Here is a 17,194-nt window from a genome sequence, read left to right as displayed (position 1 = left end):
TAACATATACACACTACTATATATAAAATGGGTAAACAACGAAGACCTACTGTATAGCACAGGGAACTATACTCAGTATCTTGTAATAACCTATAATAGAAAAGAATCTGAAAAAGAATGAATATATATATGTTAAAAAATCTTGTCTCTTTTTCATGAACTGTTTCATGAAATACAAACTGTATAGTGGCTATGTATTGCTTTTTTGCTCTCTGGTTTCCATTTCCCCTTCCTTAAAAACACCTAATTTATTTTTGAGGCATTAGGAAATTCCATTTTGATACAGTCTCCTGGACTCAATTTAGGTGTCTTATCTTCCCTTGGCAAACAGGCCCATACCAAAGAAAGGCCAATAGAATGCTTCCTCACTGGAATTTGAAGTTTTAGCAGCGTGACTCAGAGAATGATAATACTTGAAGTTTATATTTCCAACTTGTGACACTTTTTTTCAGATGGATCCCTGCCAGACCATTCCTATATATCTTGCTTCTTCGTTTTCTGCAATGTATTTGGTCTTACCCTGTTTTAAACATGAAACTTCTGCCTTCCTATCAATTCTGTGTGTTAACCAATACCCTTACCCTTCTAATAAATAACTTTTTGCCTAGGTTACTTAACTAAGTTTCATTACTTGTATCCAAAACTTTAAACAAATATTCAAAATCAGTTCCAGGGAATGCATGGATGTAATTGCTTCAGGGAAAATTAGGGTTTGGGCCTAATTGCTTATCTGGCCAAAAATATGATATAAGAAAAAGAAACTTTATTTTATATTAAGAATAGAACCTAGCTGTTTGCATAATTTGTGGCAAAAATGTCTATAACTTACCACACGGTTAAATGGAATCATATACCCACTGAAAGAAAGAATTTGATGGACCAATAGAGTTACCTTTATGAGATGTAATTATGGCAAGGGTAATTCAAAGACTGCAACATGCTGTGAGTACTTCTGACAATTTAAAGCAAAAATTGAGGTCAGATTCTTACATTCTCTTTAGATAGGGAACTTGTCACCATAACAAAATAATCTATATTTTACAGCTGCAGATATGAAATTGCAGAAAACTAAACCCAGAGTGTAAATTTTTGGTTTGCTGAACACAAAGTATGTTGATTCATTCCTTCAATATCTCTCATACAGTTAACTGAGGATTCCTAGGTTTGTAACATTACTTAAAACTTTTCAAAATTCTGACATTTTTGGAAACTCTACCCCAACCACCTTTGCACAAGAAAGCAGACCTACCTCCCTGACAGAGTTACTCCCTGCTCACTTTAAGATGCTGCTACTCCTTTAGCTGGGGAAGTTCCCTTGAAGGAAGAAGCTAATTCCCCTTTCATTCCACTCCTCATTTTCAGTTTATGAGCTCGATTATTAGCACCAGAACCCAGCATGCTGAGACATGAATACTGCTCCCAGGCAGATGCAGAATTTGTGGAAGACTGGCTTAAAATTATGAGTGTTTTTTGGATACATATTAGCAAAAATGTTTTGGTGTGAATGAATTTTTAGGGCTCTTTTACTTGAGGGGGAGGAAGATACTGGGCAGAATTCTTACTTACCAAAGCTTTGACAATTAGTGTGCTAGCTCATGTAAATAAGTCAAAGTCTAATAGTTGGTTGGGTTGATGAATACAATTCATTAACTAATACTGGATATCTCTAAAGGAAGTTAAGACACTAGAACACTTTGGGAAAAGTGTAGAAAAAGAAATTCAGTATCTTTAGGAGATAGCAGTGCCAAGGAGGATTAACCATAGAAGTTCTTGTCTCATATATCCTGGTTAGATGCCCCTGAGGTGTCAGAAAATCTTCCCTTCACCAGTGACAAAGGAAACAGCCAGCAACTTTCAAAGCAGCTGGGATGCTTCTCTCTAAGGATGTTGGTGGCAGACATTAAACTTAAAATGGCCTTCCTGATATCAGTGAGAATAGAGGAGTGAGAGAGTTCAAACTGTGGCCTCTGACTGAGAGAGCAAAGGGAGATTTGGTTAACATAATAGTAGCAACTCTAGCTTATTAGTCCAAATATATATATTTGTGGTATAGTAATCTCCACCTAAGGTTAGGTAATCATGAAGTATCTAGGAATAAAGAAAGTGGACACTCTTCTGAGAGAGAGAGAGAGAGAGAGAGAGAGAAAGAAAGATTAGCTCTCTCCAATCAACAGAAAGCTGACTTGAGCCACCATGATTCAGATCATACCCATCTCCCAATTCTTAGACCTGAGTTGGTTCACAAAGAGTCACTGGAATGAAGAGAAGGCTGGATACTCTTGAGTAAGATATGAACTGAAATCCTTCCAACAAACCTTCTTTAAATATTTATGTCTAATTTTTGGGTGACCAAACACTGAAGAAAAGTATATGCCCAAACATTTTGTGGACTTTTAGAGCTATTTAGACCCTGTCTCAGAATTATCCAGCAGAGAGACAAAGAGCCTGAAATTTCTTGAAGTAAATATTTCTAATAGTGTGACGTTTGACAAGTTTGGATCCTATTTGAAGGTTCTTTGCCTATTTTTCACTCTCTAACTTCCTAGAATGCTGCCTAGGGACTCACTTTCTCCAGCCTTATCATTGTGTATGTGCCACCAGAGCAAAAGAAAATTTTATATATCTAATTATTCATCTTTTGCTTAAGTCATCCAAAGTTCAGTTTTGTGGGTTGCCACTAAAGAAACCTAACTATAAGACATGTAATTGAGGAAACTGATACCCATCATCACAGTGCCAAACAATGTGAATAAATGAATGATTGTTTACAAGTTGATAAGCAAAGAAGAAACTATTTTTAAAATCTAGAAGTCATAGTCTGTAAAAGTAAGAAATATAAAAATTAGTCTTTGATTACAGTTTTGGGGGCGTTTGTCTTTTATTTTTACAAATTAGAATAATTAAGAAATGATGTTGACCATCTGTATGTCTTCTTTGGAGAAATGTCTATTTGGGTCTTCTGCCCATTTTTTTGATTGGGTTGTTTGTTTTGATATTAAGTTGCATGAGATATCACTTATATATGGAATCTTTAAAAAAAAAAAGGATACAAATGATCTTATTCACAAAACAGAAACAAACTCACAAACTTAGAGAACGAACTTATGGTTACCAGTGGGGAATGGTGGTGGGGAGGGATAGTTAGGGAGTTTGGGATTGTCATGTACACACTGCTATATTGAAAATGGATAACCAACAAGGACCTACTGTATAGCACAGGGAACTCTGCTCAATATTATATAACAACCTAAATGGGAAAAGAATTTGAAAAAGAATTTTAAAGAAAGGAAAAGAAAATCTGTTCTTCAACTGAAAAAAAAAAGAAAAGAAAAAGAAAAAAGAAATGATGTTGAAATGGATTCCCTTTTCAGTTTCAGGATACCTTGCTTTTTTCTTATCCCATCTTTTCCCTCTTCTTCCCCTCCCTCCCTCTCCAGCCCTTAACAGTAAGTAGCTTTATACTCACTGAGATCACTTATATAATAGCTTATGCACACTCAAAATTTTTTATTGATTTTATGACTTATACTGATATTATGGGATAGGATAAAGTGACATCTCATACTTCACAAGAGTAAGAATAACAGTCCAATACATATTCAAATTTCAACATTTCTGCAATATCTAATCAGTTCAGCTATTCCAATCACCACAACAATTTAAATCTCATAATAAGAGTTAAAATTATCCTAAGGAAACACAAATGGAGCAAGCTTTGGGTGTTTGTCCAACAGATGTTTAATTTACTAATTTTAACTTACATTTGTGAATTTTTGAATTATCATTTGCAATTATGTGAGTCACAGAATCTTAGCATCCTAGCAATAGAAAATATTAGTATAAACGCCCTCACCAAATTTCTGCATCAATACACTAAACATTAGGTAAACATTAACAATCAAAAAAATTAAAGACAAAATACAGCACATGATGTTATAGGACAATCAATATACATGCATGTCCAAAAATTTGTAACCAGGGAAGGTGAGACAATGCAGTACAAACAAATTAAGTGTTTGAGACGTCTAATGCAATCTTCAGCCTCTCAAGATCACATCCCTATTGAAACACTTCTCCATGTGGATACAGTTTTCAAGTCCCCTCAAAGTAACGACTTATGATGTACATGATGCAGAATACAATCTTCAGACTCCCTTGGAATGTGACAGCGTTTTGTAAGCAATCCATGCATCATTGAAAAAGAACACACTTTGTCAATAAAAGCCAACAAAAGTTTGGTAAGACACTGGGTTGTTCTGATGGAATCTTGATGGCACATGTAACAAGAGAGATATAAATTAGGCACTACTTTTCATATAAGGCCTGTGAACCCAGAAAAAAATTTACCAAGAAAAATGTTTATGACAATTAAAAGAAAGTAAGAGAGAGCTTAATTTAACACGTTTGAAAGCAATCTGCCTTGATTTTCAGCTTTCCCGGATTTCTTCCAACATTTGGAGTGATTTAAGCAATGCCACTTTTGAGGTTATACACAAGAATACTGTAATCTGTTATGGCTACAAAACAGAAAATATAATCCACCAGACTAAAAACTAAAGCGAATTAATCTAGGCTATATTCTTATTCAATATTTTATTGCCTTTTCCCAATAGTCCTTCATAACCCACACTTGTTAGATACATCAAAGAGTGACATTCTAAGGGTAATAGACATGCAATGGAAATAAGTAAAACCTAAACCTAAAAAGAGTATTTCCAGACTTATAATAATCAGTGCCAAAGCTCAGTTTCCCAAGCTTATTTGGATTCGTATTCTACCCTCAAATGACATTTTTCTGAATATCAAGAAAAATGGTAGAATCTGAGCACCAAGAAAAATGGTAGATCCACAGGTGTAGGGAGAAGGAGATAAATACAACCTTGACTTATTGTCACTTAGCTTCTCTCTTTATTCAATAAGAATATTTATTTCTCAAATCTCTTACGCTAATAAACATTAACCCATAAAGATGTATGCAGTTGTGCATTCATCATAGGAGGCTTTGCTATCTAAACAAAAACAGAAAAATAGAAGACCTAATCAAAGATCCATATTTTAGGTTTTCACAACGCCAAGTGTACGGACAAAACTGGTAATTATATTTTATTTCTTAGGTTTAGTTCTTGTCTAGAATTTAATGTTGTCCTGACTTAGGCATTGTAATTGTTTAACTAAGGCATTACTTATATCAACTATAAAGATAATAACTCTGGCACGACTTTCTCTAGAACTTGGCTTCCCTTAATACCTATCAAATCTGTGGGATGCTGCTTTAACCACCCTTCCCTTCTCAATTGACATCTGATATTTAGGACTAATCACATTTTAAAATTACCCCATATTCAAATAACCCAAACACACTCATACATAGACAGACAGACACATGCATGCACACAAACATGTATGTACATTTACATATAATCCAGCTATCCATAGAGGTTATTGTAAAGGATTGTGATATTTTTAACTGAGATTTTCAAACTGACTTTATTTCAACACAGTGCTTTCCTTTATTGCATATTCACTACCAATAATTTGTATTACCCAAAAGATAGAGGACATGAGCTGTAAAACATCATAAATATCATAAAATGTTCTCATCATATGAGAGCAAAGTAGGAAGACTGTGCCATTCACGGAAAACCAAAATGTCATAATTTTAAAATGTCATAATGTAAACCAAATCAATGCAATCTTCCCATGTTTCTTCTTATTTGGCCCCTTTAATTCAACAAAGATCACTGGTTATTTTATCTTTCCTTTTCCTCTTCATCATATACACATGTCCTCACATCTTTGACATGACATCAAAAACAAAACACAGCACTAGCATTTATACTGTCATTTGCATATAAACCAGTTGGGTCACACAGTTTCCAAGTGAATTGTTATACTACGTATTTTCTAAATTTTACTTAGGCATACAGGGAAGAGAAACAATACAATTTTATACTTCTCCATTTACATACATATTATTACCTGGAGAGTGAGAAATATATCTCTTTAGAAATACAGCAAATTTTCATGGGTGTCCAGAACTTTCAGATTTAACATTGCCTTGAGGAAAAATGAAAAGTAAATAGTGAAAAGTGAATTTGTAGCATTCTTTATAGGATTATTATTAATGCTGTTGAATAAAACAGTTGGGGTTTTTGGTTTTGCTTTTATTGTTTTTAAAACCTGAGCTTTAAATGCATAAGTCTAGGAGACTCGGAGGACAAAATCAAATGATGCAAGAAACAGTAAGTCAAGTGGAAGTATATTTAGAGTAAAACTTTTTTCTTCCATACGACTTTTCTCATGGCATCTTTAACATCCTTATTTCTTAGAGAGTAGAGTAAAGGGTTCAGCATAGGTGTGAATAAAATGTAACATACTGAAGCCACTTTACGAAGTTCCGGGTTATTTGGCGGTGTGAGACAGACAAAGGAGACAGTCCCATAGAGCAAACTTACAACCCCCAGATGGGAGCTGCAAGTGCAGAAGCCTTTCTTCCTTCCTTCGCTGGAGCGGATCTTTAAAACTGTGGACACAATATCATGTAAGATATTACAATAACAACTATTGTGGGCAAATAATGAGGATAGCCAAACTAAGTGACACCATCTTATTGATAAAGACATTGGAACAGAAGATCTTCTCAATTGGGTTTGAATCACAGTAGAAGTGATCACTGACTCGAGAGGCACTGAAAGACATTGAGAATGTTACACTGATTTGAAGAATGGAACTGACCCAGCCACAGAGATAAGAACCAGCCACCAACTGGATACAGAGACTTCTTGACATGCGGACAGTATAGAGGAGCAGGTTGCAGATGGCAATGAAGTGGTCATAGGCCATGGCTGCCAAGACAAAGGCCTCTGTTACCATGAAAAGTGCATAAAGAAACAGCTGAGCCACACAACCTGCAAAGGATATGGTCTTTTTCTGAGACAGGATGTTGACCATGGCTCTGGGTACAATAACAGTGGAGTAGGAGAGGTCAATGATGGAGAGATTGCCTAGGAAGAAATACATTGGTGTGTTTAGCCGGGGATCAGTCACAATGATGCCGATCATACTAAGGTTTCCCAGAAGGACTATCCCATAAACAATCAGGAATAGCAGGAAGAGGAGACTGTGGAGCTCTGGACGGACCCTGATGCTGCAAGAATGAAGTCAGTCACTTCCGAATGGTTGTCTCCTCCCTTATCACCCATGGCAAACTTCTGCTTAAAGGCATAAGAGAAAGTCAACAAGTAAAGTTTCTGCTCTTTCTCCACTATCACAAATAACACTTCACATTTAAGAAGACTTTCTAGGGGCTTCCCTGGTGGCGCAGTGGTTAAGAATCCGCCTGCTGATTCAGGAAACACTAGTTCGAGCCCTGGGCCGGGAAGATCCCACATGCTGCGGAGCGACTAAGTCTGTGCGCCGCAACTACTGAGCCTACACTCTAGAGCCTGCGAGCCACAACTACTGAGCCAGCACTCTAGAGCCCACGAGCCACAACTACTGAAGCCCTTGTGCCACAACTACTGAAGCCCGTGTGCCTAGAGCCCATGCTCCGCAACAAGAGAAGCCACCGCAATGAGAAGCCTGCGCACCACAAAGAAGAGTAGCCCCCACTTGCCGCAAGTAAAGAAAGGCCGCACACAGCAACGAAGACCCAACGCAGCCAAAAATAAATAAATAAAAATTTTAAAATAAATAAATAAAAAGACTTTATAGTTGACATAATACTTTCATATCTATTATCCCATGAAGCTTACACACATGGCCAAAGGAAAATGAGAGATAGTTTGACTTGCCTAAGGTAACACACCTGGTTAAAAATGGAATTTAGACTCAAGATGAAATATTTTGAATTCAAGTCTAGGGTTAATTACAACACAACATAACTTGACACTTATTTATATCTCTCTACCTTGTCAAATGAGATGTTTTGTGAGATGTCATCTGTGATTTCAAAATATTAAAATCTGATAAACTTGTACTAAGAAAAAGACACTTCCTTAAATTTCAATTTATCATTTAATATTCATCTTTATCTGTAATACTTTGCTTCAATTCAGTAATAAAAAATAAATGAAGGAAAAGGAAGCTAAAAGTACATTCCAAGATAATATGAACTTTCTACCAAAAAGAGCTCTTACAACTGCAAGTACATTACTAAAGAACTAACTGTCATACTTGGAGATCTTTTAAAATGAAATCAGTCTTGAACTTCTGGAACTAGTCTAATTTTATTTAAGTGCAAAAGCAAAATGTGAGTGATACCTTTATATTTTTTATCCTGTGACGTTTATTGATCCTGGTTTTCTCTACATAAATCTGTCAAGACATCCATGTCATCTCAAACTTTTCTAAATAAGAGAAAAAAAATTGAAGTTTCATTATAAGGAACCAATCAAAAATGTTAACTGTGTAAAAGAATATATTAGATTAGCAAATTTTTCTGAACTCTTAATATGATGGTTAGAGCTCAGTAGTTTTAAGAACAAATACATATTGATTTCCTAGGAGCATCCAAATTAACCTGTTTGAATTTGGGTGACCTGTTAAGTAACCAAGACAACTTTGGTTAATTTGAAATATTTCTATTATTTCTCTATAAAACAATCACATTCATTGTCAATTAAGTTGTCTAGCAATTAAGGATAATCTTACACATCTTTTCTTCTAGATGGCATTTAAACCAAATGTCATTTATCCTTCCAGAGAGTGGTATGGATAATAAAAACCAGCAAACGATCCACAAAATGTCTTTACCAAATTAAAATGAATGATATAGTAACAATCAAAATTAGAGAGTATGCTGAGTTTCTTTTTGACTCTCAAAATTCCCTCAATTGTAAGAGCTTTTATTTTTTGTTTTTCTCTGGTCTGCAAAAATCCCTTGAATCCTAAAGCCTTCATGATCTTCTCTGCTTCTTTCACTTGTTTCTCCCAATAACTTTCTCAAAAAAGGACATGAGGGAATTCCCTGGCAGTCCAGTGGTTAAGACTCCACGCTTTCACTGCCGAGGGCCTGGGTTTGATCCCTGGTCGGGGAACTAAGATCTCACAGGCCACGCACTGCGTGGCCAAAAAAAAAAAAAAAGGACGTAAAGTTAATTCATATAAATTCAAATCAAGGGGGGAAATGGCTGAACAAAATAATAATATATTCTCAGTCTCCATCCTCACTCCACTGCTCTACTACATATTTGAAATCCATTCAAATAATTGTATAGCAGTTTGGTTTTATTGGGGGATGAGGGAATGAATTAAGTTTACAGGTTAACATACATGAAGACAATTATATTTTATTTTAGAACTAATAGAATGACTCTTTTTAGGCATAAAGCTGAAGGGAGCAGTTTCAAGCATCAGCCGTCATGTGTTGGTTTGCAATCAGAAAAAGAAGATTTAGAATAGAAAGCGCTTCTGAAACATGCTAAAAACATTTCACAAAACTTCTTTCTGCAAAGAGACACAAGATTAATAGGCCTTACACTTTGCTCCTATTTAAAAAGGAGGAGGAGGAGAAGAGGAAGAAGAAGGAGCAGAAGATGGAGAAGGAGAAGAAATTTTGTTCTTAAGCCAAGTCAAATGTTACTTTTTTGATGCTATATCAATAAAAGTAACATATTAATATTTCAAGGATAACCTAACCTAGGATAATATAATAGAGTAATATCATTTATATTGCTTTTGTACAAAAGTATAGAATATAGACTAAGAAAAGATTCATCTCTGTTCATAGAATTATAAAGAGTCCATATTAGGCAAGAAATAATAAAAATAGAGACAATGGAGGATTTTTATAATTTTGAATTCTTCTAAGAAGTGAAACAAGAGAGAAAAAAAGAGATCATAGAATACACATCATTAGTACTGTATTTTAAACATCAGTTATCATATTACCAGTCTGATTTAACCATGATCTTCCTTAAAGCAATGAAATATGAATTATCAGGCTTTACTTTCATCTTGATAATATTTCACTCATGGCACAGCATATTTTGAAATTCAAGAAAAATGTATTTTAATCATATAGAAAATGTTCTTGGCTGCCTTCTAGGTGTTCATTGAAATAATTTTTGAACAGAAATACTTCAAGATTGCTTGGTAATGCCTCCTTAAAGGTTTATGAAGATCTATTAATTAATTTAAGAGGTGTACACTTGTTAAATCACTATAAATCCAGCTTTGTTTTCACAGAGACTCTAGGATAGCTCATTAACATAAAGATACCTGAGGGACCTTCAAGATGGCAGAGGAGTAAGATGTGGAGATCACCTTCCTCCCCACAAATACATCAAAAATACATCTACATGTGGAACAATTCCTACAGAACACCTACTGAACGCTGGCAGAAGTCCTCAGACTTCCCAAAAGGCAAGAAAATCCCCACATACCTGGGTAGGGCAAAAGAAAAAACAGAGACAAAAGAATAGGGACGGGACCTGCACCTCAGGGAGGGAGCTGTGAAGGAGGAAAAGTTTCCACACACTAGGAAGCCCTTTCACTGGTGGAGATGGGGGGTGGGCAGGGGGAAACTTCAGAGCCACGGAGGAGAGCACAGCAACAGGGGTGCAGAGGGCAAAGCGGAGAGATTTCTGCAAGAGGATTGGTGCCACCCAGCACTCACCAGCCTGAGAGGCTTGTCTGGTCACCCACCGGGGCGGGTAGGAGCTGGGAGCTGAAGCTCGGGCTTTGGAAGTCAAATCCCAGGGAGAGGACTGGGGTTGGCTGCGTGAAGACAGCCTGAGGGGGCTAGTGTGCCACAGCTAGCTGGGAGGGAGTCTGGGAAAAAGTCTGGACCTGCCTAAGAGGCAAGAGACCATTGTTTCGGGGTGTGTGAGGAGAGAGGATTCCTTCCCCGTCTGCCCACGGAAGGCAGAGCACCACCTAAGCGAGCTCTAGAGACGGGCGCAAGCTGCGGTTATCAGCTCGGACAGCGAAGACAGGCATGAACCTCTAAGGCTGCTGCTGCTGCCACCAAGAATCCTGTGTGCAAGCACAGGTCACTATCCACACCACCACCACCACCACCCTGCCCGGGAGCCTGTGCAGCCCACCACTGCCAGGGTCCCGAGATCCAGGGACAACTTCCCCGGGAGAAGACACGGTGCACCTCAGGATGTTTCAACGTCATGCTGGCCTCTTCCACCTCAGGCTCGCCCCACATTCCAGTTACGACTGCCATACCCCTCCCTCTCCCTGGCCTGAGTGAGCAAGAGCCCCCTAATGAGCCGCTGATTTAACTCCCTCCTGTCTGGGCGGTGAACAGACTCCTGACGGTGGCCTACACACAGAGGCGGGGCCAAAACCAAAGCTGAAACCCAGGAGCTGTGCGAACAAAAAAGAGAAAGGGAAATTTCTCTGTGCAGCCTCAGGAGTAATGGATTAAATCCCCACAATCAACTTGATGTACCCTGCATCTGTGGAATACCTGAATAAACAACAAATCATCCAAAAATTGAGGCAGTGGACTTTGGGAGCAACTGTAGACTTGGGGTTTGCTGTCTGCAACTGATTTGTTTCTGATTTTTATGTTTATCTTAGTGTAGTATTTAGCGCTTGTTATTGGTGGATTTGTTTATTGGATTGGTTGCTCTCTTTTTTTATTATTATTACTTTCTTATTTTAATAATTAAAAAAATTTTTTTTACTTTAGTAAATTTTTTTCCTTCTTTTTTTCTCCCTTTTCTTCTGAGCCGTGTGGCTGACAGGGTCTTGGTGCTCTGGCTTGGTATCAGGCCTGAACCTCTGAGGTGGGAGAGCCGAGCTCAGGACATTGGACCACCAGAGACCTCCCGGCCCAATGTAATATCAATTGGTGAGAGCTCTCCCAGAGATCTCCATCTCAATGCTAAGACCCAGCTCCACCCAACAGCCACATACTCCAGTGCTGGATGCCCCATGCCAAACAACTATCAAGACAGGGACACAACCCCACCCATTAGCAGAGAGGCTGCCTAAAATCCTACTAAGTTCACAGACACCCCAAAACACACCACCGGACGTGGCCCTGCCCACCTGAAAGAAAAGATCCAGCCCCACCCACCAGAAAGCAGGCACCAGTCCCCTTCACCAGGAAGCCTACACAAACCACTGAACCTACCTCACCCACTGAGGGCAGACACCAAAAACAATGGGAACTATGAACCTGCAGCCTGTGAAAAGGAGACCTCAAACACAGTAAGTTAAACAAAATGAGAAGACAGAGAAATATGCAGCAGATGAAGGAGCAAGGTAAAAACCCACAAGACCAAACAAATGAAGAGGAAATAGGCAGTCTACCTGAAAAAGAATTCAGAGTAACGATAGTAAAGATGATCCAAAATCTTGGAAATAGAATGGAGAAAATACAAGAAACGTTTAAGAAGGACCTAAAGAATTAAAGAGCAAACAAACAATGATGAACAACACAGTAAATGAAATTAAAAATTCTCTAGAAGGAATCAATAGCAGAATAACTGAGGCAGAAGAATGGATAAGTGACCTGGAAGATAAAATAGTGGAAATAACTACTGCAGAGCAGAATAAAGAAAAAAGAATGAAAAGAACTGAGGACAGTCTCAGAGACCTCTGGGACAACATTAAACACACCAACATTCAAATTATAGGGGTCCCAGAAGAAAAAGAGAAAAAGAAAGGGTCTGAGAAAATATTTGAAGAGATTATAGTTGAAAACTTCCCTAACATGGGAAAGGAAATAGTCAATCAAGTCCAGGAAGTGCAAAGAGTCCTATACAGGATAAATCCAAGGAGAAACACGCCAAGACACATATTAATCAAACTATCAAAAATTAAATACAGAGAAAAAATATTAAAAGCAGCAAGGGAAAAGCAACAAATGACATACGAGGGAAACCCCACAAGGTTAACAGCTGATCTTTCAGCAGAAACTCTCCAAGCCAGAAGGGAGTGGCAGGACATATTTAAAGTGATGAAAGGGAAAAACCTACAACCAAGATTACTCTATCCAGCAAGGATCTCATGCAGGTTTGATGGAGAAATTAAAACCTTTACAGACAAGCAAAAGTTAAGAGAATTCAGCACCACCAAACCAGCTTTACAACAAATGCTAAAGGAACTTCTCCTTGCAGGAAATACAAGAGAAGGAAAAGACCTGCAATAACAAACCCAAATCAATGAAGAAAATGCTAATAGGAACATACATATCGACAGTCACCTTAAATGTAAATGGATTAAATGCTCCAACCAAAAGACATAGACTGGCTGAATGATACAAAAACAAGACCCGTATATATGCTGTCTATAAGAGACTCACTTCAGACCTAGGGACACATACAGACTGAAAGTGCGGGGATGAAAAAAGATATTCCATGCAAATGGAAATCAAAAGAAAGCTGGAGTAGCAATTCGCATATCGGATGAAATAGACCTTAAAATAAAAACTATTACAAGAGACAAAGAAGGACACTACATAATGATCAAGGGATCAATCCAAAAAGAAGATATAACAATTGTAAACATTTATGCACCCATCATAGGAGCACCTCAATACATAAGGCAAATGCTAACAGCCATAAAAGGGGAAATCGATAGTAACACAATCATAGTATGGGGACTTTAACACCCCACTTTCAACAATGAACAGATCATCCAAAATGAAAACAAATAAGGAAACACAAGCTTTAAATGATACATTAAACAATATGGACTTAATTGATATTTAAAGGACATTCCATCCAAAAACAACAGAATCTTCTCAAATGCTCATGGAACATTCTCCAGGATAGATCATATCTTGGGTCACAAATCAAGCCTTGGTAACTTTAAGAAAATTGAAATCTTATCAAGTATCTTTTCTGACCACAATGCTATGAGACTAGATATCAATTACAGGAAAAAATCTGTAAAAAATACAAACACATGGAGGCTAAACAATATGCTACTAAATAACTAAGATATCACTGAAGAAATCAAAGAGGAAATAAAAAAGTAGCTAGAAACAAATGACAATGAAAACACAATGACCCAAAACCTATGGGATGCAGCAAAAGAAGTTCTAAGAGGGAAGTTTATAGCAATACAATCCTACCTCAAGAAACAAGAAAAATCTCAAATAAACAACCTAACCATACACCTAAAGCAATTCGAGAAAGAAGAACAAAAAACCCAAAGTTAGCAGAAGGAAAGAAATCATAAAAATCAGATCAGAAATAAATGAAAAAGAAATGAAGGAAATGATAGCAAACATCAATAAAACTAAAAGTCGGTTCTTTGAGAAGATAAACAAAATTAGCCAGACTCATCAAGAAAAAATAAGGAGAAGACTCAAATCAATAGAATTAGAAATGAAAAAGGAGAAGTAACAACTGACACTGCAGAAACACAAAGAAATACAAAGGATCATGAGAGATTACTACAAGCAACTGTATGCCAATAAAATGACAACCTGAAAGAAGTGGACAAATTCTCAGAAAAGCACAATCTTCCAAGACTGAACCAGGAAGAAATAGAAAATATAAACAGACCCAATCACAAGCACTGAAATTGAGACTGTGATTAAAAATCTTCCAACAAAGAAAAGCCCAGGAACAGATGGCTTCACAGGCTTCACAAATTCTATCAAACATTTAGAGAAGAGCTAACACCTATCCTTCTCAAACTCTTCCAAAATATAGCAGAGGGAGGAACACTCCCAAACTCATTCTACGAGGCCACCATCACCCTGATACCAAAACCAGACAAAGATGTCACAAAAAAAGAAAACTACAGGCCAATATCACTGATGAACATAGATGCAAAAAATCCTCAGCAAAATACTAGGAAACAGAATCCAATGGCACATTAAAAGGATCATACACTATGATCAAGTGGGGTTTATCCCAGGAATGCAAGGATTCTACAATATATGCAAATCAATTAATGTGATACAACATATTAACAAACTGAAGTATAAAAACCATATGATAATCTCAATAGATGCAGAAAAAGTTTTTGACAAAACTCAACACCCATTTATGATAAAAACTCTCCAGAAAGTGGGCGTAGAGGGAACCTACCTCAACATAAAAGGCCATATATGACACACCCACAGCCAACATTATTCTCAATGGTGAAAAACAAACTATTTCCTGTAAGATCAGGAACAAGACAAGGTTGTCCACTCTCACCACTATTATTCAACATAGTTTTGGAAGTTTTAGCCAGAACAATCAGAGAAGAAAAAGAAATAAAAGGAATCCATATCAGAAAAGAAGTAAAACTGTCACTGTTTACAGATGACATGATACTATACATAGAGAATCCTAAAGATGCTACCAGAAAACTACTAGAGCTAATCAGTGAATTTGGTAAAGTAGCAGGATACAAAATTAATGCACAAAAGTTTCTGGCATTCCTATACACTAACGATGAAAAATCTGAAAGAGAAATTAAGGAAACAATCCCATTTACCACTGCAACAAAAAGAATAAAATACCTAGGAATAAACTTTCCTAAAGGGACAAAAAACCTGTGTGCAGAAAACTATAAGACACTGATGAAAGAAATTAAAGATGATACAAACAGGTGGAGAGATATACCATGTTCTTGGATTGGAAGAATCAATATTGTGAAAATGACTATACTACCCAAAGCAATCTACAGATTCAATGCAATCCCTATCAAATTACCAATGGCATTTTTCACAGAAATAGAACAAAAAATTTTACAATTTCTATGGAAACACCAAAGACCCTGAATAGCAAAGCAATCTTAAGAAAGAAAAATGAAGCTGGAGAAATCAGGCGCCCTGACTTCAGACTATACTACAAAGCTACAGTAATCAAGACAGTATGGTACTGGCACAAAAACAGAAATATAGATCAATGGAACAGGATAGAAAGCCCAGAGATAAACCCACACTCATATGGTCACCTTATCTTTGACAAAGGAGTCAAGAATATACAATGGCGAAAAGACAGCCTCTTCAATGAGTGGTGCTGGGAAAACTGGACAGCTACATGTAAAAGAATGAAAGTAGAACAGTGCCTAACACCATACACAAAGGTAAACTCAAAATGGATTAAACACCTAAATGTAAGGCCAGACATTATAAAACTCTTAGAGGAAAACATAGGCAGAATACTCTATGTGTTCACATAATGATAAATCACAGCAAGATCCTTTTTGACCCAGCTCCTAGAGAAATGGAAATCAAAACAAAAATAAACAAATGGGACCTAATGAAACTTAAAAGCTTTTGCACAGCAAAGGAAACCATAAACAAGATGAAAAGACAACCTTCAGAATGGGAGAAAATATTTGCAAATGAAGCAACTGACAAAGGATTGATCTCCAAAATATACAAGCAGTTCATGCAGCTCAATATTAAAAAACAAACAACCGAATCCAAAAATGGGCAGAAGACCTAAATAGATATTTCTCCAAAGAAGATATACAGATTGCCAACAGACACATGAAAGGATGCTCAACATTGCTAATCATTAGAGAAATGCAAATCAAAACTACAATGAAGTATCACCTCACACCAGTCAGAATGGCCATCATCAAAAAAATCTACAAGCAATAAAGTCTGGAGAGGGTGTGGAGAAAAGGGAACCCTCTTGCACTGTTGGTGGGAATGTAAATTGATACAGCCACTATGGAGAACAGTATGGAGGTTTCTTAAAAAACTAAAAGTAGAACTACCATACGACCCAGCAATCCCACTACTGGGCATATACCCTGAGAAAACCATAATTCAAAAAGAGACATGTACCACAATGTTCATTGAAGCAGTATTTACAATAGCCAGGACATGGAAGCAACCTAAGTGTCCATCAACAGATGAATGGATTGAGAAGATGTGGCACATATATACAATGGAACATTACTCAGCCATAAAGAGAAACGTAATTGAGTTATTTGTAGTGAGGTGGATGGACCTAGAGTCTGTCTTACAGAGTGAAGTAAGTCAGAAAGAGAAAAACAAATACCGTATGCTAAGACATATATATGGAATCAAAAAAAAAATGGTTCTGATGAAGCTAGGGGCAGGACAGAAATAAAGATGCAGATGTAGAAAATGGACTTGAGGACACAGGGAGGGGGAAGGGTAAGCTGGGACAAGGTGAAAGAGTAGCATTGACATATATACACTACCAAATATAAAATAGATAGCTAGTGGGAAGCAACTGCATAGCACAGGGAGATCAGCTCAGTGCTTTGTGACCACCTAGAAGGGTGGGATAGGGAGGGTGGGAGG

At 37.2% G+C, this 17,194-nt stretch overlaps 1 protein-coding gene and 1 pseudogene across 9 annotated transcripts in view; one reads left to right on the top strand and one right to left on the bottom strand.

Moving 5' to 3' along the window:
* LOC309609491 (coiled-coil domain-containing protein 85C-like) overlaps nucleotides 1–17,194 on the top strand; it is a 93,785-nt gene that overhangs the window by 49,649 nt on the left and 26,942 nt on the right. The window contains exon 2 of one of the 8 annotated variants that reach the window (XM_082351101.1): nucleotides 10,189–15,039. The exons of 6 other annotated variants lie outside the window; for them this stretch is intronic. In XM_082351101.1, the coding sequence (XP_082207227.1) occupies nucleotides 10,189–10,202 (14 nt within the window). In that variant the 3' untranslated portion in view covers nucleotides 10,203–15,039. Of the gene's footprint in view, nucleotides 1–452; nucleotides 6,020–10,188; nucleotides 15,040–17,194 lie in introns of those variants that run through there. One more of the 8 variants, XM_082351097.1, reaches the window with a different exon arrangement.
* Nucleotides 6,126–10,194, bottom strand: LOC309609467 (olfactory receptor 9K2-like; annotated as a pseudogene). The gene has a single exon. The product of its transcript is annotated as an olfactory receptor 9K2-like (transcript).

The sequence above is a fragment of the Balaenoptera borealis genome, assembly GCF_965194805.1.
Source record: "Balaenoptera borealis genome assembly, chromosome: 13".
NCBI lineage: Eukaryota > Metazoa > Chordata > Mammalia > Artiodactyla > Balaenopteridae > Balaenoptera > Balaenoptera borealis.
The sequence above is the reverse complement of the archived record's forward strand: the minus strand, read 5'-3'. Positions and strand labels throughout refer to the sequence as shown.